The 26,503-nt window shown below is 30.4% G+C and overlaps 1 protein-coding gene across 19 annotated transcripts in view; it reads left to right on the top strand.

Annotated features, from left to right (window-relative positions):
* The window catches only part of LOC139519193 (sodium channel protein 1 brain-like), a 115,307-nt gene that overhangs the window by 44,031 nt on the left and 44,773 nt on the right, over positions 1-26,503 (top strand). For 11 of the 19 annotated variants that reach the window (XM_071311066.1, XM_071311073.1, XM_071311076.1 and 8 more), the window contains 9 exons: positions 1,127-1,344; positions 1,804-1,932; positions 2,455-2,564; positions 4,514-4,729; positions 5,586-5,652; positions 7,954-8,098; positions 9,936-10,070; positions 10,447-10,479; positions 24,313-24,747. In XM_071311066.1, coding sequence (XP_071167167.1) covers positions 1,127-1,344; positions 1,804-1,932; positions 2,455-2,564; positions 4,514-4,729; positions 5,586-5,652; positions 7,954-8,098; positions 9,936-10,070; positions 10,447-10,479; positions 24,313-24,747 — 1,488 coding nt within the window. Of the gene's footprint in view, positions 1-1,126; positions 1,345-1,803; positions 1,933-2,454; positions 2,565-4,513; positions 4,730-5,585; positions 5,653-7,953; positions 8,099-9,935; positions 10,071-10,446; positions 10,480-21,303; positions 21,319-24,312; positions 24,748-26,503 lie in introns of all 19 variants that reach the window. The other 8 variants (XM_071311082.1, XM_071311078.1, XM_071311081.1 and 5 more) reach the window with 2 other exon arrangements.

Below are 26,503 nucleotides of genomic sequence, written 5' to 3'. Positions count from 1 at the left end.
ATTACCATTTTTATACGACCGCAAAAATTTAAAAAATTTTGTTTGTATATTGGTTTCCGGCTAATAACTTTAGTATAAGTTAATAGAATTCAATAAAATTTTAACACAATGTTTATAACCATAAAAGGAAGGTTTGGATTGATTTTTGGGGGTCATGATTCCAATGGTTTAGAAATTAGGGGCCCAAAGGGGCCCAAAACAAGCATTTATCTATTTTCAAAACAAAAAGTAGTGTATAAGTATTTCAATTGCTCTGAAATTATACCACAATGTTCATACCATTAATTAGAAGGTTGGGATTTACTTTAAGGATTATGGGGCAAACAGTCTAGGAATTAAGGGCCAAAAAAGGGCCAAAAACAAGCATTTTTGTAGAGTCTGGACAATAATTTATGTAACTATATGCATCTCTGACATTGAACCACAAGGTTCCATATGAGGAAGGGAAGGCTTGGATTCAGTTTTGGGTTAATATCCTTGAACATATAGGAATAAGGGGCCATAAAGGGCCATAAAGAAGCATTTTTCTAGTTTACAGACAATTACTTTTGTTCAAGTGTATGGATCTCTCTGAAATTATACTACAAGGTTTCTTACTTCAAAGGAAAGGCTGAAATTGAGTTTTGGGGTACTTGCTTCAAGGAGGGGAGGTTTCAATAAGTGAGGGGCCAAAAAAGGGGCCCAATATATAAGCATGTTTGTAGTTTTCAGTCAATAACTTGTGTTTAAGTGTATGAATCTCTCTGGAATTATACCACAAGTTTCCATACCATGAGGGGATGGTCAGTATTGACTTCGGGGGGGGAGGGGGGGCTTAGGACTTGTGGTTAAGTGTTTCCCTAATTGAGTTTGGTATTATTAGTAGATATAATATTTAACAAACTATCTTTATTCTACTTGTAAAATTTACATATTTAGATGATTGTGTAAGGATCGGGTTGATTAGGTTCATAATTTTAATCGAAGGTTCATTTGAAAGTGGAAGGTCAAAGATTGTGATTTTGTATTATGCATGACACACTATGTTTTGTAACAATATAATGTATAATGAAAACCTAATAATGTTGAATTTCTAATGCGATGGAAAAGTGTAGTTATTAAAATATGTTTCTTTCTCTTTTTTCAGACATTTATTGCAGTAGCACCTAGATTTAAAAGAAAATTCATCTACAGATTTACTTCAGAAAAAGCTTTGTTTTTATTAACCCCGTGGAATCCTGTTAGAAAGTTGGCAGTTTTCATTGCAACGAATCAGTTCTTTGATTATGTTGTGATATTAACGATTTTAACGAACTGTGTTTTTATGTCCTTGGGACCAGATTCAAAAGCTGCAGAAACTGCAGAGTAAGTTGTTAGAATAGAAAAACAAAGCCAGGATATGGGGTATCCATCCATGACATAAGATCAATACATGCACAGCAATAACAACAAAAAACACACAAAATGCAAAGGAACAGCGCTTTTATAACTGTTCCTCATCTCACAGTAAGGCTGATGAAATGTAATTAAAAAAAATTCTCACCTTACTGCAAGTTTAATACAGCCCCAAGCACCAGTTTGAGCAGAATTGTTTGCAAACATAATTGGGATAGAGTTTTGTAAGATGTTACATCACTTAATTGAGCTAATTATTATGAGTAATCACTTTGCTGAAATATGATAACATTATTCAAAGATTCTTTCTTTTTTGGTAAAATAAGAGAACATTTTATAATGAGTTTTGAAATCTACCTATTTACATTTTCATATGACACTGCCATATGTGTGAAATGTCAAATAATTTGTATGTATTTTTAATTTCAGATATGCCTTTCTCGCCATATATACATTAGAATCAATTATCAAAATTTTAGCAAGAGGTTTTATACTCCACAAATTTACATATCTGAGAGATCCGTGGAATTGGTTAGATTTTGCGGTCATAGTTTCAGCGTAAGTTTATTATAGATGTATTGTTATAATTCTTAAGGATGGCAATAGTACAACATTTCCTTATTCAAAAAGCATAAGTTTGACTGTAATCTATAAGTTAAATAAGGAGGAAAATGTGGAATAATTAGTATGGATCGACAGACTAATAAATAAACACACATATGTCTTCTGTTATATCTTTGAAAATTACAGGAGATTTTTTTGGCCAGTTCAGGGTTCGACCTCTGCGGTCGTATAAAGCTGCGCCCTGCAGAGCATCTGGTTATTGTATGTTTTTTTATTTGTGGAGGGAGATTCAAATCAAACAAAAAAAATACTATACACCTATTTTTGTTTATAGAAATCAATTGCTAAGTACAGCTGTATATTAATACAACTTCATTTTGTTTCCATTGGCGTCAATGTTTCAGTGAAATATAACCACATATCTTCTCACAAACAAAGAAATAGATTTAATAAGGATAAAAATCATTCTAATATCAATAAAGAGAGATGATAAAAGATGTTTTATTGATATTTCAGGTACGTTACAACAATAATTTCTGAAGTCAGTGGCAGCTCGGGGACAAATCTACAGGCTCTTAGGACATTCAGGGTTTTCAGAGCATTGAAAACAATTTCTATCGTTCCAGGTAAAATATTGATTTGAGATTTACCATTCTCATCTAAAGAAGATAAAATATGCACCTACTTATACATAATATCATCAGTTTTTAGATTTTTCTTAACCAAAACAATTTGAAATAGACAGAGTGTGCCAAGAATTACTAGACATGCTAGATGATAATAGTACATGTTGTTGAAATTCGCTACAATTACCAAGTTCATCACAAAGTCAGAGCAACTATTTGCAGCCTTGACTTTCTTTATCTTCAATAGAAGACAAGATAAGGCTGAAATTCATTACAGTTTAATATGAAGATCTTGTCAGTTCTAAAGATTTCTTAAATACTAATTAGCCTGTTGGCTAGTAGAAATATCTCCTGGTTTCTCATACATTACATACAGAAAATCGTTTCACTTGGTCAATATATTGTTTTAGATATTTTTTGCTATAGTTCCTATTCAAGCTTGAGGTTCAATATACCTTTTACCTTGTACTATGTAAAACACAAGAGAACAAGACCACTTCAAAATGTCATGTGAACAAATAACATGGCATTCATATTAACTTGGGCAATTTGAAGTGTTTTGATAATTTCTGTGACACTGTTTATCAGATAGTTCCTTATAATCATCTGTAATTGGTCAATAGAAATAATTAGTAATTCATGGCCTTGATAATTAACAATTTCTTAAATCATTTGATACTGCTTTAATGAACTGAGTGAATCAATGGAGATCTACAATAACATTCAACAGATTGGAAAATTTGATTTAACGTTAGCAAACAAGTTGTTCTGGTATAGCATTAGTTAGAGATTCAGATGGATAAAAGGTAGATTTCATGTCGTGAATCAATAGGGAAATAAGTGGAAAAGTGTAGGATATGAATCGGAATAATGCACTAGTGGACAACAGGTCAAATAGATAAAGAAAATCATTAACACTGTGACAGAGCTTTGACAGTATAGTGATTGAAAAAATTGATATATATTTAAAGCTGTGAAATATTAAATATAATCAGATTATAAATCATTTATGAAAGTAATAAAATAATTTATTGGATTTTAAGAGGGGTAACATAAAAAATGACAGGCAGTGCACAGATAAAATATAACGAAAATACTGGTAGGGAACTTTTTTTTTTAAAAGGACTGACATAGCATACCAGGAAAAACATTAAAAACATTGTCAGACAAAGCACTAAGGAAACAAAAAAATATGAATAGGGCATTACAAAAACATTGTCAGACAAGGCATTAAGGAAACAAAAAACATGAATAGGGCATTACAAAAATATTGTCAGACAAAGCATTAAGGAAACAAAAAAACATGAATAGGGCATTACAAAAACATTGTCAGACAAGGCACTAAGGAAACAAAAAAATATGAATAGGGCATTACAAAAACATTGTCAGACAAGGCACTAAGGAAACAAAAAAAATATGAAAAGGGCATTACAAAAACATTGTCAGACAAGGCACTAAGGAAACAAAAAAACATGAATAGGGCATTACAAAAACATTGTCAGACAAAGCACTAAGGAAACAAAAAAAATATGAAAAGGGCATTACAAAAACATTGTCAGACAAGGCACTAAGGAAACAAAAAAACATGAATAGGGCATTACAAAAACATTGTCAGACAAGGAAACTTGAAAAATGACAAATGTATAGGACAAGCAAAGCCATTAATTCAATTGACAGAATGGGCATAAAAAAAAACGCTCAAAAGGATGCATATCACATCTTAAACTTTAAAATCCTTTAAAAGGGAAATGATTTGGTAAATATGTCTTTTGATTACTTTTTATTGGTCCAGAAGGATATCTGATTTTTAGATTGCTTCTAAGGATATGAAATATATCTTTGATATTATTTGAAAATTTGAGTGCTGTCCAGACTCCAGATTCTCTATCTTCTCAATGATTTATTATATAAACTACCAATTATGTGATATTAACTTTGTCTGTTTTCAGGTCTAAAGACGTTAGTTGGTGCATTACTGAGGGCTTTCAAGTTATTATTTGAAGTGATTATCCTAATAACGTTCTGTTTAGCTGTGTTTGCTTTATTTGGATTACAAGTTTACATGGGAGTATTAAGACAAAAGTGTGTTGTAGATGTTCCCAGTTATAATGCCACTAGTTCTATGAATTATTTAGCTTATTACAACGATTGGATCAAAAATACATGTAAGTGTACAACTTTATATCAGCTTATATGGGCCATGTAAAACTATGTGGTATGATTGCCAATGAAAAAACTATCCACCAAAGTTCAAATAAAGTTGATGTAAGCAATTATAGGCAGCCTTATGTATATTTTCACCCTTATAGGCAACTGTTATGCATATATATTTTCATCCTCAAGTTATCAGTTTTCAGTAAACCATGAATTCTTCTGATTTAATGATGTGACCATAATCTAGTCACAACAAATGGAAGTTTTTAACGACCTTGGGTGGCTATAAGTCCTTGCACTATCTGCCAACCTAGTAAAACATAGTATTCATATAGAGTTTTTCAGTGATCCTAGAACATTTACAATATGATTTCAATGATATACCAAATGTTCAATAAAGGTCCGATCTTTGGAGTTTCAACTGTGTATTACATACCAATGAATAGCTGCTGTCCTCCTTGTCTAGCACACATGCTGGAAAACTATCATTCCGTGTCTCTAGAAATGTTTTAAAGGTTATAATGCAATCAGCTGCCATCTTTGCTAGTTGCAGTTAAATTTTATTGTCCTTTCTCATCAAAAGGAAATGAGAGCAATGTAATCAAACTTAAACAAGTATTTTGGATTGCAAATCTTGATTAGCCATGATGAATAAAGGTCATGTTCTGTGCATGTTACATGTATTTTCTACAGCCCTTTTAAAATACTTGTTTTTGACATTTAGAATGAAAGATTTTAACTTGCCACAATAAAAAAGTCTGCATTTGATCATATCATATATAATCTAGTTAAGAATGCAGAATTAGTGTTGAAAACTGCCCACTAAAGTTGTCATGTAAACTGTAATGACTCTACTCTCTATTACAGCTAATTGGTATGAAGATCCAGATAACGGTGGTACTTACATTATATGTGGTAATGCCAGTGGTTCAGGGTGAGTCTAATAATTGTTGGCAAAACTAATGTGTTGTCAAGTTGATATTAGTGTTTTGTGCCATCACTAACAATTCCTGTGCGTAATGCTTAGGATACTGAAATAATACACCCAAACTTTTAATTTTATTTGCATTCAAAATGACAGGTTTAAAAGACACTAGGAGCACGGCTGATTGTGTTAAACAAGTTAACCAAGTCTGCTTGTGTTGGACACATTACAAAATCTCATTGTTTTGGCCAAGTTATTTGAGTCTGATTGTTTTAGACAAGTTTCCCAAGTTTGACTGTTTTGGACAAGTTAATCAAATCTGATGGTTTTGGACATGTTTCCCAAGTCTGATTGTTTAAGGCTAGTTAATCAAGTCTGACTGTTTTGGACAAGTTAATCAAATCTGACTGTTTGGACAGGTTACCAAGTCTAACTGTTTTGGAAAGGTTACCAAGTTTGATGGTTTTGGACAGATGACCTAAGTCTATTTTGGACAGATGACCTAAGTCTGTTTTGGACAAGCTACCCAAGTTGGATTTTAAAGGATACCACTCAAATGATGAGCTGATTTATTAATACCATTAAGTCCAATTTTGCCCATACATACAGGGGTATTTCTCTTCACAATATTTGTTTTAAATATTTGGATAGCTGTATACATTTATTTAAACTGAAGGGTTACATGCTACTAGTACTAGATCATTATTACTTTTTGTTTATTACAATTGTCTGAGAAATAGTTCATAACTGTACTCTATTATTAATATATTGTATGGAAATAAAATGATTTTTCTTTTGCACTTAACTACCCATAGGTTATTAAGTACAAACAACTATCAACAATATTAGGGAATGTTAAAAGGTCTAATACATACTCCTCATGGATTATATATACATTAACTGAACATGTATTTTGAATACTGGTATAAGTGCACAAAGCTCAGAGGTACTCTATTGTATATATGTATATACATCTTTTATATCTTATAGACAACTATATGGTACAAGGTCAAGCGTTTCGTTAAATAACTTATAAGCAAAAAAAACTTTCAAATGAAATATGAATTACTGAAAGTGTAATTTATAACTGTCATATATAAATTGATTACTTTATTATAAATTTGAGAACTAAGAGTGCATAATTTTATTGTACAATTGCAGACAGGCAAAAGTTATGAATTGTTGTGCAAAATTTATAGTGGGAAAGTTCTTCTTTTTGTATGATCTTGTATCTTCATATACGTACAAGGAAGTGAGTTCTGCATATTTTATCAGTCAGACATGTTATGTTGAATTCCACGGGGTATGATGTTTACAGTTACGTTTATTATAGCAATGTCTACCAAGACTATAGGAAATAACTTTCCATGACCTTTTTGCTTATAAGTTATTTAACGAAACGCTTGACCTTGTACCATATAGTTGTCTATAAGATATAAAAGATGTATATACATATATACAATAGAGTACCTCTGAGCTTTGTGCACTTATACCAGTATTCAAAATACATGTTCAGTTAATGTTGGCTTTGTTGCTCAAGGTTTAATTCTCTAAGTTATCAAGATTTAAAAAGCTATTGACAGAATTTAACTAAGTTTGACTTATACCTTGACATGTACCTATTGATATATATGTAAAAACAGAAAAGGTTTTTAATTTTACAATTTCTTTTTACTGATTGGTAATAAATTTGGGTCTCCTTGAAGGGTTTTAACATGCCACACTTACTCAAGAGAATTTCAAAAGTTAAGGTTCTTTGGTTCATTTAGCACAGAAGAAATGAAATTGGTACCAAGAGATCTAGCATGATTACTTTCTTATAAACTATTAACTCATTTATTTATATCAGATCAGTATTCACCTGTGATGCTTTTGGCTCGGTGTTTTCAAAGAGTTTGAACATTACACTGTATTGGATACATATTTCTCCAATAAACTTGCAAAAAAATTGATATACTGACTGATACTGCTTGCCTTAATGAATACATGACATTCAAGGCAGCATGGTAGTTGAACTGTATCAGAGTTACAGACCAGCCATTTTGAACTGTCCTAGCTGACACTCTGATCGCTTCTATTTTATGAGATTTTGCCATACCTTAATCAAGAAGTCTTAGAATATAGCCTGTTAAATTGCATTTTACACTCTGTTTTCTTCAATCATGTGTGTTGTAACATGATGTTTCAAAAAGTGAGTGATTGTTGTGCCTCTATGCAATAAATACAGAATTCTTTGAGGCTTGTAAATTCAATTTTTACCTTCTACATAAGAAAGCTTTCTCTATTGTGGTAAATTTTGCTATTTTTCAGACAATGTAATAGTGGCTATACATGTTTACCAGACATAGGAGAAAATCCCAATTATGGTTACACAAGTTTTGACCATTTTGGCTGGGCCATGTTAACATCATTCCAGCTCATTACTCTGGACTTCTGGGAAGACTCGTATAACAAGGTAAGAGTCGGTATTACAAACCTACCTGTTTTTGAAAATCACTATTGCAGGTGTTAAGTAAAAAGACTTCATGATCAATAGGAAAGCAATCAAAAATACACAAAAAATAAAAAATAGAAAAAAAAAGATTCGACATAGGTGTCAATAGTAGACAAGTTTTTGCACTATAAGTCAACCATTTCTAGTTTAAATAAGATGTAATTGAATTAAGAGATTTTTAAAGTTTAACAAAAATATTTTATAAGGTGAAAATGAATAAAATGCTGTTAATTGAAATAAAGAAACATTCCAAATACTTTTCAGCAACAGCCAAGAAAAGAAATGTGTTGTTTCATTCACGGACAATGTTTTTTTGACAATTAATTACCCTTTCATAATTCCTTCATGTTATACAAGTTATATGGAATCTACTCAGCCAGGTACTGTATCCCACACTTTAGATCTACCACTATCTTACAATAGGTCTTTAAATTAAAAAAAAATAACCAAACAAAAACATTTTTTTTGTGAAGCCATGGTCGATAGTTATGATTTTTTGCCATGCAATATTATTTAATTTTATATTTTATTTTGATACCTGAATATGTAACAGTAGGTAAATGTATATATATATATATGCCAGTGTTCGCAGCTTATAAAGGCTTATTTGAAATAGAGTAGCTAGTTAAAGAGCAAAATGAGAATATTTGTTTAGCATTGCTAGTGAATATTTGAGAGCTATTGAAGAATAATTCATATTTTGGACCTAGGCTTTTTGTTAGAGCTCCTGCATTGGGCTAGGGATGCAGGAGCCCTATAGTTTTAAATGTGTCTGTCTGTCAACAATTTTTGTAATCACTTAAACTTAAAAAGTTTAGATAGGAGGCCAGTGAAAATTTGCACAGTTGTGCATGATATGTAGATGGGCATATTATATTTTGGTGAAATTCAACTCAATAATTTTTTGGGGGAAAATAGTTTTTGTTTAGAAATCACAAATTTTATCATTTAAAACTTTGTTTAACTTCTTCTGTCCTTAAAAATTTCAAATTTGTGCAAAAGTATATAAATGAAAGTTATCAATTTATTTTTGCTTTGCACTGTTACTTGGCTTCAGATGCCCATCTTTTTCTTGCCATCCATTCTTATCCATAGGACCAGGTTCACTCGCGTTAAAAGTGTGTGGTGACTCTTGTCTGCATAGCTTGTATAAGGTAATCTGGATATTATCAAGAGTGGTGACTTGCTTTGTTTTCCTCAGTGTAAATTATTTGCTTAAGCGCCTCACACAAATATACCAGCAGGCCCTTGCTGACATGTCAGTTGTCTAGTTTATATATGTTTATAAAGAAGGAAAAGACTGATTCACTCATATTTTGTTTACCTCAACTAGTCCAAACCAATTGTGCAGTACTTTGAAATACCGAGCTATAACTTGCTTTCCTTAAGTTAAACAAAAGGAGATGTGGGCTTCATCAATGAGACAACAAATTCAAGGTGAATGTGTTAGATATCTTTCTGCAGGAATATGCAATGTACCCTATACTAACTTTAATTTTTTGAGATCACCAGATGCTCAGGGTCCAAGAACGGATCTTTCTTATCTTACTAATTTTTTAAATTACATGTGCCTTTGGTCTACGGACTAAAATATATCATGTTCTTAACTATCTAATGTACCTGATTTTGCAGATCATCCGTGGCTCTAGTCTATGAAATGTTTTTATCTAATTTCCTATTTTTTTCAGATCATTCATGACTCTGGTCCATGAAATGTTTTATCTATGTTCCTAATTTTTTCAGATCATCCGTGCCTCTGGTCCATGAAATGTTTTATCTATGTTCCTAATTTTTTCAGATCATCCGTGCCTCTGGTCCATGGAATGTGTTGTTCTTTGTTATTGTTGTATTCTTTGGATCATTTTACCTGATAAACTTGATGTTAGCTGTCGTGGCCATGTCCTACCAAGAAGAGGCTGTCAGCGCAGGGAAGGTACGAATACAATATTTATAATAATATCTCAATGTTTTTAATGTAGAATTTATTTGCTTTGAATTGTTTTTTTGCTGTAGATTTCCACGTTATCGTTTTGCTTATTTTCCATTTAAAGATATAAATATACTGAACTAACAATAATTTCAGATTTATATATTAACAATATTAATGTCAGCATTATTATATATTAATTAGATTTATCAAAGGTCTCGTGTAAAGTTTATACATTCACAAAAATTCTAGCACTTGAGTTTTGTTCATGATATAATTATTCATTTCATCATCTCAAGTTAATCCAATATATTTTTTTTGAATTAATTCACTATTATCATTTTCTCACTTTATTTTATTAGATATTCATGTGAATTTTCAGGTTTGGCGTTTTGGACCAAGATCATACCCCCTGGTATACCATCTTCCATACTTTTTATAATGTCAATGTTTAACTCTAAATTGACTCTCTATAGAAACAGTGCATTATTAGATACAGCAAGAAAAATATAAATGGTTAATTTTATTTGATTTCGGAAACAGACTCACACAATAGAAAGAAACAATTTAGACCCCTTCAATTGTTGTTTTAGAAGGTCTTTGTCGTTAAACAACTATTGTTAAATCCATTATGCAATATAGATTATCAAATTCTGAATAATTCATGCATAATTTGACTTCAAATGATGTAATTCTTTGAGAAATTGCTGTTGTTACATGGTCGATTTACATGTTTTATATGGGTCTGTTTCAAATAGATATCAATAGAGGTTAAAAGTTTGAGTAATTCTCACATAAGTATTTTATTTCAAGTTAAATTTAAATATATTTTTCTTATATATTAGATAATGCATTGTACGATTACCTAAGTATCACTTCCAGGGAAGCATGGGGTATTTTGCATGTTTATTTCACAATCTTTGAAAATGAGACTGCAAGTTATTTGTTATTGACTTTACTTCATCAATATGGGTAATGTTGATGAGCTGCGGATATTTTTTAAATCATCTCTGTAATGTAATTGCAGAAATACTAACAATGTTTTTGTATCATTTTGAATTAATGTTGTAATTGGATGAATGTCACAGTTTTGGAAACTAATATTTTAAATTATAATAATATTTTTTTATTTGCAAAATATTCTTAAATTGCAATTACAAATTTCACATATTTAGATTTTGATAAAAGAAAAAGAAGATTTTAAGTTGATCTAGATAGCTACTTTTGATTATCTGACCAACTTGTCTATTCATGTTTAATTAAAATGTTAAGTTGATCAGAAAAACGATAAAATATTTAATTGAAATTCTTTAGAAAAAATTGTAGAGATTAACGATAAAGTAAAGTAAAAACTCATTCTGAGTATATTTATTTAGTACATCATAAGACATAATACCATTTTGTGACTGTACCAAATATATGTTACAACTTCAACATCATTTTTCTGAGATTGTGCATTTTAGCCAGAAATGTAAATTTATAGTGACTTAAATCTGCTTACATAGTAATGTGGCATATTGTAGCGAAAGCTTTTAATATTTTATAAATGGACAATTCTGTGCTAGCGCTAGACAGCATGCTTTTAAGGCATACTCTTTGGTAGAGCAGTTTTTATATATCAGAACCTATCAGTATGTACTCAAGAAATATTAATCTAGAAATATGGACTTTGCCTATGAAGCATCATATGTTTTTCATGCTAATCATTACTTTATAAGGAAGCCTGATTATTACAAATCTGATGTGTTTTTCATGCTAATCATTACTTAAGGAAGCCTGATTATTACAAATCTGATGTGTTTTTCATGCTAATCATTACTTTATAAGGAAGCCTGATTATTACAAATCTGATGTGTTTTTCATGCTAATCATTACTTTATAAGGAAGCCTGATTATTACAAATCTGATATGTTTTTCATGCTAATCATTACTTAAGGAAGCCTGATTATTACAAATCTTATATGTGTTTTTCATGCTAATCATTACTTAAGGAAGCCTGATTATTACAAATCTGATGTGTTTTTCATGCTAATCATTACTTAAGGAAGCCTGATTATTACAAATCTGATATGTTTTTCATGCTAATCATTACTTAAGGAAGAACTGCAGGTAGTCAAAATCAAAACTGTTGTTTACCTGATGCACCATAAAATACCAGCACACATAATCCTTCCTAAAAATCCTAACTTTCTCAGTTTGTTGCCAGTTGGCATACCTAATACATTTGTTCACTAAACTTCATTTCAATACAATTTTTTTCAGATTGATTAAAAAAAAGAATCTGTGTACGTTATCAATTTATTATAGCATCATAGCAAATTTAAATGGGGAAAAATTGCCATAACTTTTTATCTGAGTTTACCATGAAAACAAAATCTTTTTGAATTTTACTTCAAGAATGTCTCATATAAAATCTGTAGGGATTAAAATGATACAATCATTTAAAACTATAAGTAATTCTAAATGTGGAGAAATTTTTATTAAAATGGAAGTAAGATTTGATACTAGAATGATTTGGTGAAAAAATTATGTTTTAATGAAATTTGGAATAAAATAACTTCATGTTTGTACTGTAAACACTGTACTGCATATTTCCCCAGGTTGTTAATTTTTCGCAATTTTAAATGAATAAATTTGTTTGCACAGTAGTTATATTTAGGCAGAAACAATATTTGTTAGCCAATCTCATCGCAATATTTGTTAGCCCATCTCATTGCAATATTGATGCTTTAACCCTGGCTTTTCCTGACTTCACTAACTATGCTTTTGGCAATACACTGTACTGTTTCATCCAACTATTATGTTTCATAGAAAGAAGGGTTGATTTGAAAGACCTGCCATCATCCTGGTTCTTGATATAATATAACATTTTTTTTCTCCATAAATGACCTTTTATTTAAAAAACGATCTCAATAGCTGTTTGAGCTAAGGATTCTCATTTTCTCCTTGTTTTTTTTTTATGACTACACAAAAGCTATAGTTTAGCTTTGGCTGTTAGATATATTGCTTTTGTGAAATTTATTTTGCCATTCTTTGTGCCATTGCTGATTTTCTCATAATTTAACCAACAAAATGTTGATACCATTCACCTGCTGAAATAGTGTATAGTCTGTTCATTTTGTATCCATGCAAACATCCATAAATCATTTGGCTTTAATGGACTTCTTAATGTGTATGCATATGTTTAATGGACTGCTTAATGTGTATGCATATATATGCATTGTAATAGCTTTGAAGATGTAAAGTTTTTCAACTTTATATTGTTATTCTTAAAATATCAACAGTACACTAACCAGCTAACTTTGACTTGACTTATTCTAAAAGGTAGAGACAAGAAAAGGCAGGTGGACTTTCCTCAGTTACTTCAGGAGCTGTAATGTTATGACTTGCAAAATAAATTAAAACTGAAAGCTTATATTATTTTAATTCTTATAGTTACTTAGTTATCAGTGGACTAAAGAAAATTCAATACATGTTCTACATTAATTGTTAATTGGTTATGAAAATCAATTTTAATGTTTCTGGACCAGGAACCTAATCAATAGAAAGTAATATTAAATGAAAAATAGTTTGGTCTTGGATTCTAACAACCATGAGGATTGAAGCTCTTTAGTCAAGTTTGTCCTGCTTAAGCTTGCTTGAAATATATGTCACTGGACATTAAGCAACCACCAATCAATCTAAGCTTTTTTTAAGGGGAACAAGAAAAAGGGACACAAGACAGGAAATTATGAATTTTTTTAAAGGCCCTGTCTATGACAATTGGAGGCATTATGTTTTCTGTTCAGTACATGTATGTCTTGGGGACTATATTATAGTAATATAAAATTTCTTTGATGAATGAGTTGTTGAAATGTTCTCACTATACATTTTTCTCATCAACAAAGTTAAAATCAGTGTTTACTGTTTACTCTAGATGGCCAACATTTTATTGCATAACGAAATCACAACAGTCAATGTTTTACATTTATTTCAGACTAAATGCTAATTGCTATCTTTACTACAGACTGAATACTAATGCTTATGTTAAGTGAGCTATATACACTTGAATTGATTCGCTTTATGCTTCGATTTCATCAATTATTAAATGTGATTTGTTTCTGATTGATCTTTATACCTTCACAAGCTAAGCAATATGCTAAAAATTGATTGAAATTTTATGTTCTTTGCCTTTTATTGTGGTAATTGCATATTGAATGAAAGAAAAACGGGATAAATTTAAGTTTAATTGATCTATGCTCATTTCATTGTTTTGCAAAGTTTCTGCTGAGTTTGCTTTTTAGTTGTCAACATGAGAAACAACACTGCTTTATCTGGCTTTTATTACGATCATCAATACATCTAAACAATTTTCAATATCAGTCAAATTGAAAAATAATTTTAAATTGTTTGTCTTGTATCCACAATAAATTGTGATTGTCTGTTAAAAGTCCAAAATAGGGCTTGTATTCCTTGGAACCTAAGTTTGATTTAGATAAAATTCTCTTTATTAAATCTTGTTTATCCTTATTTGTACAATACATACTGACCATATAATTGACATGGAATTGAGTTATTAAAAGTACTAACGTACTTGGCCAAGATACAGCCTATTTTGCTGATGCGACATAAATCAATAACTGCGGCAATCACTATATTACATTTACTTCTCTAAGAGACATAAGTTATGAATGGACAGAGACCTGTATATGGAATTACTGGAATGATATGACTTGTCAATCTTCTGTTATTTTATATAAATGTAGGGAAATTTTAGTATTACTTCTTAAATACCATTCACAATAACATTATACTCTCTTCACATTATTGCTGCTTTTGGCAATCAGAAGAAAAAGGTTAGTCCAGACGTTATGTAGATCAGTGTAGCATGTTGTCATGTGTCATTTTGTCATGTGTTCTATCGTTTGTCTGTTTGTCTTTTTCATTTTTAGCCATGGCATTGTCAGTTTATTTTTCGATTTATGAGTGTGACTGTCCCTCTGGTATCTTTCGTCCCATTTGTACTAGCTGTTATTGTATCTTCAACCCATCATTGCTTACAGAAAATGTCAAGTTGGTTTTATTATTTTAATAATTTGTTTTATTTTTTTTTAACTCACCTGGCATATAGAGCTTCAGCCAGTTTGAGTTATTGCCATCATAAGCATCACCTGTTGATGATAATGATTAACTTTTACGTTCACTCTTCCTCTCGGACTACAAAGTTTATTTGAAACACTCCTGAATATATTTGCTCATTACTGTACAGTGTACAACTTCTCAATTTGTAGTTTCTTAAAAAAATCATTTGATATGCCCATAGGATAATGTAGCTATCATTAAAAAATTTGTATAAAAGTTTATTTTTAAAATGTGTTTTCTTTGATGAAATATATTTGAAAATGTTTGTTTGTGATGAATTGATCAGTGGTTATAGGTAGAAAGTTAATTATCCATGTATCCGAGTTCTTTGATATGCAGTGAAACATTAATGAGTTACAAAACCCCATAACTTGATATAGTTACATGCATTAGATTGCCATAAATGTTTAACTTCTACATTTTTTTTTTTAATTTATGGGTGTGCAAATATGTTTAAAAAATTTTGTAAATTATTTAAGATTAAATTTATATTAGAATTACTGTTTGTGCTATTCAGGTGAAATAAGATTTGATATAAAGTTACAAAGTTTATTAAATTGTGAAGGATTTTATTTGTTATATTTTCTTAAGTAATAAAATTCAATAATGATATCAGTCACCAAGCTTTATGGGAGGGATTGATTCTAACCCTAATCAATTAAAATATCAAATTGAGAGACATTTTTTTTCTTTTCTTAAAATGATCATTTGGCTGTGATGAATTGAGTATATAGCAGCATGTCATGTATGTTTTATCTGGTTAAGACAAGACAATGTTGAATGCTTTAAATCCCATAAAGGAGAGACAATGGCTTCTCAATTTTTTTTATTAAAGATGAAAAATTGCATTATGAAACATATAGTCTTTCACATTCTTATTGTTTGAATTCAGAATTTAAATACATGTATGTTCTTGTAAATATGTGAGATACACACAAAAGTGATATGACCCGTACGAAAATTTTAACAGGAGTTCAACTGGACTTCAGCTGGACTTGAGACGTATTCCAGTCTGACTTTGAAAAGTCCAGTCTGACTTGAGCCGTACACGTACTTTTTCTTATACTTCGGTTATTTGCCAGCCGGTATTTTCTTAAAAGTCCAACCGCACTTTTTGTAATTCTGACAAGAAAATAAACACGGCTGGACTTTTGAGGGAAATTATTCTTTCTGTAGAATGATCAGCAGGATTTTTGTCTTAGAAAATTTTACAGTCATTTATGAGCAGGAATTAAGACTTAGAAAATTTTCATCATCCAAATCTGCCCTTACAGAAATAAAAAGTTTGTCACTAGGATTCTGTTCTTTGAAAGGAACAATTTCTTTCAAAATGGAAAAGAGTTATAAATGAAAATTTGCAAGTTATAATAATGATATCATATTTTTTCACAATATACTTTAAGATCAAACTATCAGCTGTGATCTTTTCCTCTAAAATTTTCAATTCCATTATAACATATTTAAAATAGACTGTAAATGGAAAATTGAAATTTAATATAGGTGATATAATTTTGATTGAATTATAATCCAGCTAATATGTTTTCAACAATTATTTAACATTTTTAGCTCACCTGGCCTAAAAGGCCATGTGAGCTTTTCTCATCACTTGGCGTCCGTCGTCGTCGTCGTCGTCGACGTCGTCGTCGTCGACGTCGTCGTCGTCGTTAACAATTTTTCAAACATCTTCTCCTCTGAAACTACTGAATGGATTTGAATGAAACTTAAAATGATTGTTCCTTAGTATATCCTGCACAAAATGTGCGCTTCGATTTTTGATCCGTCAAAAAACATGGCCGCCGTTACTTAAAATAGAACATAGGGGTCAAATGCAGTTTTTGGCTTATATCTCAAAAACGAAAGCATTTAGAGCAAATCTGACATGGGGTAAAAATGTTCATTAGGTCAAGATCTATCAGCCCTGAAATTTTCAGATGAATCAAACAAACCATTGTTGGGTTGCTGCCACTTAATTGGTAATTTTAAGGAAATTTTGCAGTTTTTGGTCATTATCTTGAATATTATTATAGATAAAGATAAACTGTAAACAGCAAAAAAGATCAGCAAAGTAAGATCTACAAATAAGTTAATATGACCAAAATTGTCAATTGACCCCTTAAGGGGTTATTGTCCTTTAATGACAATTTTTCACAATTTGTTCATCATATTTGCTAACTTTAAAAAATCTTCTCCTCTGAAACTACTGAATGGATTTGGTTAAAACTTAGCATGGTTGTTCCTTAGATTATCCTGCACAAAGTGTGTGCTTTGATTTTTGATCCGTCAAAAAACATGGCCGCCGTTACTTAAAATAGAACATAGGGGTCAAATGCAGTTTTTGGCTTATATCTCAAAAACGAAAGCATTAAGAGCAAATCTGACATGGAGTAAAAATGTTCATTAGGTCAATATCTATCAGCCCTGAAATTTTCAGATGAATCAAACATCCAATTGTTGGGTTGCTGCCACTTAATTGGTAATTTTAAGGAAATTTTGCAGTTTTTGGTCATTATCTTGAATATTATTATAGATAAAGATAAACTGTAAACAGCAAAAAGATCAGCAAAGTAAGATCTACAAATAAGTTAATATGACCAAAATTGTCAATTGACCCCTTAAGGGGTTATTGTCCTTTAATGACAATTTTTCACAATTTGTTCATCATATTTGCTAACTTTAAAAAATCTTCTCCTCTGAAACTACTGAATGGATTTGGTTAAAACTTAGCATGGTTGTTCCTTGGATTATCCTGCACAAAGTGTGCTTTGATTTTTGATCCGTCAAAAAACATGGCCGCCGTTACTTAAAATAGAACATAGGGGTCAAATGCAGTTTTTGGCTTATATCTCAAAAACGAAAGCATTAAGAGCAAATCTGACATGGAGTAAAAATGTTCATTAGGTCAATATCTATCAGCCCGGAAATTTTCAGATGAATCAAACATCCAATTGTTGGGTTGCTGCCACTTAATTGGTAATTTTAAGGAAATTTTGCAGTTTTTGGTCATTATCTTGAATATTATTATAGATAAAGATAAACTGTAAACAGCAAAAAGATCAGCAAAGTAAGATCTACAAATAAGTTAATATGACCAAAATTGTCAATTGACCCCTTAAGGGGTTATTGTCCTTTAATGACAATTTTTCACAATTTGTTCATCATATTTGCTAACTTTAAAAAATCTTCTCCTCTGAAACTACTGAATGGATTTGGTTAAAACTTAGCATGGTTGTTCCTTAGATTATCCTGCACAAAGTGTGTGCTTTGATTTTTGATCCGTCAAAAAACATGGCCGCCGTTACTTAAAATAGAACATAGGGGTCAAATGCAGTTTTTGGCTTATATCTCAAAAACGAAAGCATTAAGAGCAAATCTGACATGGAGTAAAAATGTTCATTAGGTCAATATCTATCAGCCCGGAAATTTTCAGATGAATCAAACATCCAATTGTTGGGTTGCTGCCACTTAATTGGTAATTTTAAGGAAATTTTGCAGTTTTTGGTCATTATCTTGAATATTATTATAGATAAAGATAAACTGTAAAAGGCAAATATGATCAGCAAAGTAAGATCTACAAATAAGTCAATTTGACCAAAATTGTCAATTGACCTCTTTAGGAGTTATTGCCCTTTAAAGACTTTTTTCACAATTTGTTCATCATGTTGACTTACTTTAAAAAATCTTCTCTTATGAAACTGCTGTATTAATTTCAGCCAAACTTAGGCTAAATGAGTTTCAGAGTTTCAGAGTATCTAGTATAAATTTTATATTTCATTTCCTTGTATGTCAAGAAACATAGCTCCTATGGCTAAAATAGAACATAGGAGAAAATGATTTTTTTTTGCTTTTGAAGAAAATAGGACGATTCAAAGAACATTTAAATAAATTGAAAAGCCAAAATAATCATTGATGAGAGATTAAACCAAAAAAATTCAGGTGAGCGATTCAGGCTCTTGAGAGCCTCTTGTTACTTTTTCATGAAATAAAACCCCTAGCAAAATTACATCTATTAATAGGTTAAATTTATACATTTTCTAGTATATATTTAATTAGATGAATGCATAAAATAAATAATTATCATCATTCTTTAAATTAATATCAATTAGAAACTTGAGCCATAACAGTGATTTAATAGCAGTATTAAAGTCTTGTAGAGAGTGCCATCTGTTTTCAATTAACCTCAGTCTGGACAGGTCACAGGAAGTAGCATCTACACAGAGGTTGATCATGGGGCCATTTGAGGGATTATGCCATAACACATTTCTAAATACATATATCTGCAATAACTATCACTTTTATTAAACATTTCTTAATTGAACAAATTATTAATTGATTTTCTTTTTTTTAATATATCACATATTCAAAATTAAGACATATGCAAGAAGTCATAAGAAGAAATTTTTTCACAGCTCCTCAAACAACCTCATGTATTGCAATACAACAAAATTTGAATTTTGGAATAAACAGGAAGATGTGTCTTCTTAAACAAAATGAGAAATTTACATTGGATGTAAAGCAAATGTTTGTTCTTTTCACATTATATTAGAGAAGATGGATCCTTCTGACTGGCATCAATTTCAATTTAGGAAGATTGTTGTTTGCATCATGTATTTTGGATTGCATATTCTGGTAAGTACAATCTGATATGCTCTTTTTTCTTCAACATATTAATGAAATGATTACAACATTATAAATATATATTAGCTTAATTTTTATTTTTGAAGAGTGAAAAGAATTAAAAAAAACTACATTAAATACTTAATTATGCAAAATATTTCAGTTTGAGTGATTTTCAAAGCTTTACTTTATTTTATGCACTTTAAATTTATTTAGTCTTAATATATAATCATGATAATTATAACCACAAACTTTTAGGAGTAAGCATTTAGCTTCACAATTCCCCGTTTCTTGATTTTGCCAGCAAGACAGTAGAAAAAAGAAAAAGAAATAAGCAGTACGTATATGCATAATGCCATCTGTTTTTTTTTTAATTTTCAGATAATAACAAGGGATGCATATCAAATCAGAAGAATCCACAATCTAAAGAAAAACTAAGCAGAAGTAATCAAGAGGGAGGGTTCTGCAGGGGTGGAACCCCTCCCCCCTAATTTTTTGTGTATCAGCCCCTGCTGAGATCATCTTTAAAGGTCAAACAGAACTTTTTGAAGTCCAGCTGAACTTTTATGAGTTCAGCTGGACTTCTTAAAGTTCAGCCGGACTTTGTAAAGTCCAGCTGAACTTTATAGAGGCCATATTTTTGCCAGAAATGCCGGCTGGACTTTCTGAACCGGACTCCTGCTAATTTAAATATTTCGAGCCGGTTTACGGCTAATTTCGCTGAAAGTCCAGCCGGGTTATCCATTATAAGACATTCAAAGAAAAGTCCAAATGATTATTATAAGTACGGTTCCCAGTACGGCTACTGTCCAGCTGGAGTACGTGTCATGTTTTTCGTACGGGGAGGCACATAAAAGAAAATTACACTTATTAATGTGTCCCTTCCTTTTTTGTACTTTTTCAGTTTATAAGAATACCTCATTCCACCCATTATACAGATTTAGTATATACATTGTATTGTTATGTGAAAGAATACAAAGTATTTACTAAATAAATGATAAATAGAAACGCTTGCGTAGATCCAGACGATATATTCAAAGAGATTAGTAACTTATATTGATTAGCAAACATTTTGAAATTAATAAATAATGAATATTTGCTTCATTACTGGAGATTGAAAGCCCTTAAAAAATAAAATCAATAAAAGAAATATTTTGAAAAAATGGAATTATCGCTTGCATTCCTTATATGCTTCATTATAGATAATTTTATTATTTGATATGATCTATTAAAGTTCATTTTCCCACAGTTATGATGGAAATGATTGGGGGAAAAGGGTGGGGGTAAACTTAATCTAAATAAAACACAAGGAACAGAAAAATTGATGTCTGCATTTTTTTGTTTGCTTTATTTCAAAATTAGTAAAAGAAAAGATATGATAAGAATTTTTAGTTTGTGCACACACTGACTGAACAGTGGCATGTCACATATGAAGCCTCTACACTTAGAGATTAGATATAAAGTGTACTGTAACTGATCAAATATTTCGTTTTCTAACCTATAGGAAGAACAGGCATTGGTAAGTCTACTGCAGACAGCTTATATGTTGGGTTTACCAGCTAAACAAACAACAGCTTTATTGTTGGTTTATCATCATAATTGTGTTCCTTATCATCATCCGATCATTTGGCATGGTTAATTCATTTACAATTGCAGTGCCTTTTATTTACAAGAAACGATCATCCACAATTAAACAGTGTTTTAGCTTTTTAATTATTATGCTGTCTGTTTATTGGTTGATGTTTATCATATACAGATTCGTTGGTTGCAACAAAGTTTTGTTAAATTTGATTAAAGCTGGAACTGTTTCACATTTATCTGTTATATTCACCATTTTTTTGGCAATTTGAAGCCCAATTTTCCCATTGTGACAAGCACATTCTGGTAGTATTAGTTTATCATTACTGTTTTAATATCAAAAGTTCTGACATTATTCTCTCTGTCCAAAACATTAAAGAAGATGTTACAGAAAAAGAAACAAAAAGAAACATGTTTTACACAATAATTCTTTTCACTGTATCCAACATTACAAACTTGCCCTGTAAAAATGGTTGAACTAATAATTTTTTTAAAGAAAATTTCCCCCGCAACATCAACATTGATTCAGTTCCAGAAGTTAGTTTGGTGTTATGTGAAATTTTTTATTTCTTTTGAGTTTTAATAACTTGTTTATGTGAAGAGTTTAAAAAATAACTAAAATTGTTGAAATACTTATTTACATGTATCTGTGCAGATATGCAAGTAAACATGGCATAATGTTAAGTGAATGATTACCTGTGTTTATCTTCAAGGGAGATAAGAATACAATTTCTGGGATTCCTTATTTCCATATATGTTTATACAAATTTATATATAGAATAACAAACAAAAAAAATCCTTTATTTTGCAAGTAATATAAACTTGTGCCATCTGAAAAACAGTAATAATAGTAGTTAAAAAGTTTGTCTCGCTCTCCAATATATCTCAGAATCACAAAATGAAAGTATTAAATAGAAGTGTATTGTTGTGAAGTTTTTAAGGACATTTTCTGATGCCAATAAGGATATGTATCTATGTTTTAATCAAGTATTGGAATTCAATTTATATTATTTTTATTTTGGATGAAATGGAGAGAAAAAAAACATTGCTCCTTTCTAAAAGATTTTTCCGTAATACATTGGTGGTAGAATAAAAATATGAAATATTATATAAAGAAAAAGTCTTCATAATGAATAAATTATATATCTATAAATATTATTTTTGTCAATGCAGCAAAAACATGAGGATGAAAAAAAGGTATTATGAATTAACAGCTATATGAATGAAATTTAAAAAAAAAAGCTATATGATGTCTCCTTGGTGATGGTCCCAATTGTAGCATGAATTGTGGAATACCCTTTTCTGAAGAAAAAAAAAGAAAAAGAAATAGCTATTCTTTGACAGTATATTTTTGTATGATAATAAGACTGTTAAAATATTTATTTTCCTATCTTGGGGGGGGGGGGGGGGGGGGGGGGGCTTTCCATCACCAGCTTGAGAATAAACCTAACATGTTTTGAATGAAAGTAACATTGCATGAAAATTTTCTCCCTTTTTCTGTGACCAGAATTACAAGAAAATTTTTACCCAAGTATTTAATTGAAATTGCCCTTCTCTACATTTCAGTATTCAGATAAATTGCATGTATTCTTCAGACCTAGAGTGTATTATTTTTCAGCAGCTTTTATGATTTTATAATACTGTAATATTGTGTAATATACAATTATTTTATGCTATAATCGAGTGTGATGATTATTTTGATGGTTGGATATATTGGTCAATTATTTCTATGTGAAACTAAAAACTCTTTTCCCAGATTCATTGGGACAGAAATAACCCATTGCTAATATTTTTAGGATAATTAAGTAATTATTGTTTTGTATGTTGATTATGTCTGGTGTAATTACAGGAATAAAAAGATGCTATATGTGAATGGAATTGCATTACCAAGAAGGAAATTAAATAATTATGTATCTGTGTTCCCGTGTTGTGAAAAACCTAATTATTGTTATAATCAATTTTGTACGAAATGTCTTAATTAACTGCCGTCTCCAACCATTTAAATATCAAAATTAAACTTCATATAGATTTTAAAAATTAATGAGTTGAGGATAATTAATGTTGCTATTTTTTCCCTATTGATTCTCAGTTTGATGTAATAAAAGTTACAGAATCCATGGAATAAAAGTTCACATGAGACCCGATCACTAACCAGATATTGTTACGTATATTGTCTGAAAATTTTAATATCAATGAATGAATCTTTTGCGTAATATAATTTTTTCCATTGAATAAATGGTTAACAAACTATATAACCAATACAAATAATAAAATATCTTTGCATGGTCACTTTCATGTCCTCTTAATGTGTCAGATTAACAAAGTTTTCTTTTAGGTGTAATCCATTGAAATAATATTTGTATGAAACGATTATTGAGTAAATGAATTGTTTGATTCATGACCACTAAATGTTATAAATAATATCAATCGTCACAATTTTTCTTATATTTGCTTCTCAACTTAGGGTTTGTCATTTAATCTTTAATTTAAGAAGAAAAAGAAAGAAAGAAAAGTGTTTGAACAGAAACTTCTTAAAGATCATGATAAACTATTGTATGAAAACCCTTTTTTGAATGTTTTTTTTTTAAGTTTTTATCTATATTTTATGTATAAATGAAGTTTTTAAGAACATCTATAACCTTTTTTTTTAAACAATCCTGGAAGTAATGAAACTTTTACAGAAGCTGTTCTTGATATCATTTAGATTCAAAAGTTTGATTTTTTTCATTTCAGTTTTCCTTATTCAACAGATGACCTTTATGGGATATGCCAAACTTAGATATAACAAGAGATAACATAACACCCTGATCAAAACTTATATTTTTCTAATAATCATAGGTTTTTTGGTGGTCCACATATCACTTTCAAGCTAACAGCAGTAGTCTTTGATGAGACACAGAGTATTTTTTATAATACTGTTTATCATTTATTTTAGGAAAAAGCAGACAACGAAAAGAAACAGAAAGAAAGAGAAAAACAAAAGCTAAAGGAACTAACAAGTGCTACAAAGGCTGCTCAAAAATGGAATCCAGGACATCGAAAAAACAAAACCGGGATACTAGATAAAACCCTAAAAGATTCTGGTTCAAAAAATGATAAAAATGACAAAAAAACTGATACAACAAATAGTGAACCAGCTCTTATCAAATATGGGAAAGGTAGAAATCCAATGGTTAAAATGCCCAGTAAAGACAGTGGTTATTCTGTGGGAAGTAAAGGTAGCTCTCAATCTAATGGGAAGGATACACCTAGAGATGAAGGGGACAACCTCAGTTGGGATAGCGACTCTAATCCTCGAAAAGCAGACTCAGGAACAGGATCTCTCAGCCAGGAACCAGTCTATGATAAGAAGAAATCAAAAGAATTAAATGTAAGCAATCCTAAAATTCAGGAGTCTTGTTTCACCAAAAAAAAACTTACGACTAAGATTGATCATTTTAAGTTCAAATAAAGTGGCAATCATTGCATTTCAAAGCAACACTTTATGGTGTCTTCTACTGAAAAAATCAACATACCTTACATGGCATATAAGAAAGAACTGGTTCCCGGAACTTCGGATGTACCAAAACAGGTACTTCAGATCTGACAAACAGACTAAATGTACCCTCTTTTTAAAATTTGGTGCAGTTTTTTTAATATTTAAAATTAAAAGTCCAAAAGTGTTCTACAATGATCACCAGTCCTTTAGCTTTCATTTGATGCCAAAAATACCTAAATATCCTACATATTTTGAAAGTTACACTCATGCGTAGGAACTATTTTGCGTTAAATATGTACTACTTTCTGGTATGTGCTTTCTGGCCGGGCCCGAATTAGTGGTGTTACACCTACAGCTTAACCAATAAATATAGTCTGTGGGTGAGGGATTTTCTCGTTGTGTTGAAGGCCAATTGGTGGCCTTTAGCTGTTATCTGATCTTTTGGTCAGGTTGCTGTCTCTTTGACATATTCTCCATTTCCATTCTTAATTTTTTTAAATAAATGGCAAGTGCATAATGATATATACTAAAGTAAAAATACATTCAACTAGAAAATATATTGATATACATAAAGGTACTGGTAAATATGTTAGCTTCTATTCAGAAGTGACCTGTCTCTTGGATCAAGATTATTCATAATCTGTTGTCTGAGGTGTCCTGTAATAGGATCAGAGGTCACCGTACTTGGTACTGTATGTTCCTAATTATTCAACCATCATGTGACCATGTAAGAATTAGGTCATTTAAACATGGCATCCTGAATGTTACAAGAATAATGGTATAAAATCAAATATTTTGCATTTTTAGCCCATTTTTATCTCAATTTCAGTCTCTTTATAATGGTATGATTCATTAAAAATTAAGCTAGACGAATTCAAATTGTTCATTTTATTTTATCTCATGATCTCTCCAGTTGATATAATACATAAATGGCTGAAATATGGCAATAATCTGGAAATGTTTAACAAGATATCTTGGGTTATCCATTGATTTTTATGTGTGACTTGTTATTGTTACCAGCAAATTAAAGTCTAATTAGGGATTTTTATTACTATACAATAAAACACGAAGGATTTATTTAATAATATGATCCTTGTATTAAATAATTCCAACATAGTTACTGATCCAAAACAGATTAAGTTTGGATTGAATAAGAGCTAATTTGTTTTCGATAAAATCTGTAGTTGTCACATTTTGATAAATTTGGACGATAGACGAACATTTTGTCATGCATTTAATGCAATAAAAAAAGAATAATTAAATTGTGTATCAGTCCATTTATGTAACTTAAGTCTACATTTTACCAAATAAAAATTTAATTGTAGTTAGGAAATGATTATCCTGCTGGGATGTAGACCTACAAAATTATTTGATTATATAAAGAACAAGAAGTTCCAGTCTCAATTTCTGTTAAGGGCTTTATGAAATATTTTAAAATAGTTGTGTGTTAAATCTTATTTTAAGATAATACGGCCAATTAAAAACCTCCATTGTTATTATCTTTAAACAAACACTTCTCAGTTTTGACAAAAAAAAATTATACACAAATATCTAGTGTTATTAGAAACTTAAAAAATAAGAGTTAAAAAAAATATACAGTTAATCACTTTTGATGTGGGGTAAACATCGAAGAGACAGCAACCTATTG

This window comes from Mytilus edulis, chromosome 4, assembly GCF_963676685.1.
Source record: "Mytilus edulis chromosome 4, xbMytEdul2.2, whole genome shotgun sequence".
Taxonomy (NCBI): domain Eukaryota; kingdom Metazoa; phylum Mollusca; class Bivalvia; order Mytilida; family Mytilidae; genus Mytilus; species Mytilus edulis.
This window is presented reverse-complemented; position numbering and strand designations above follow the sequence as displayed.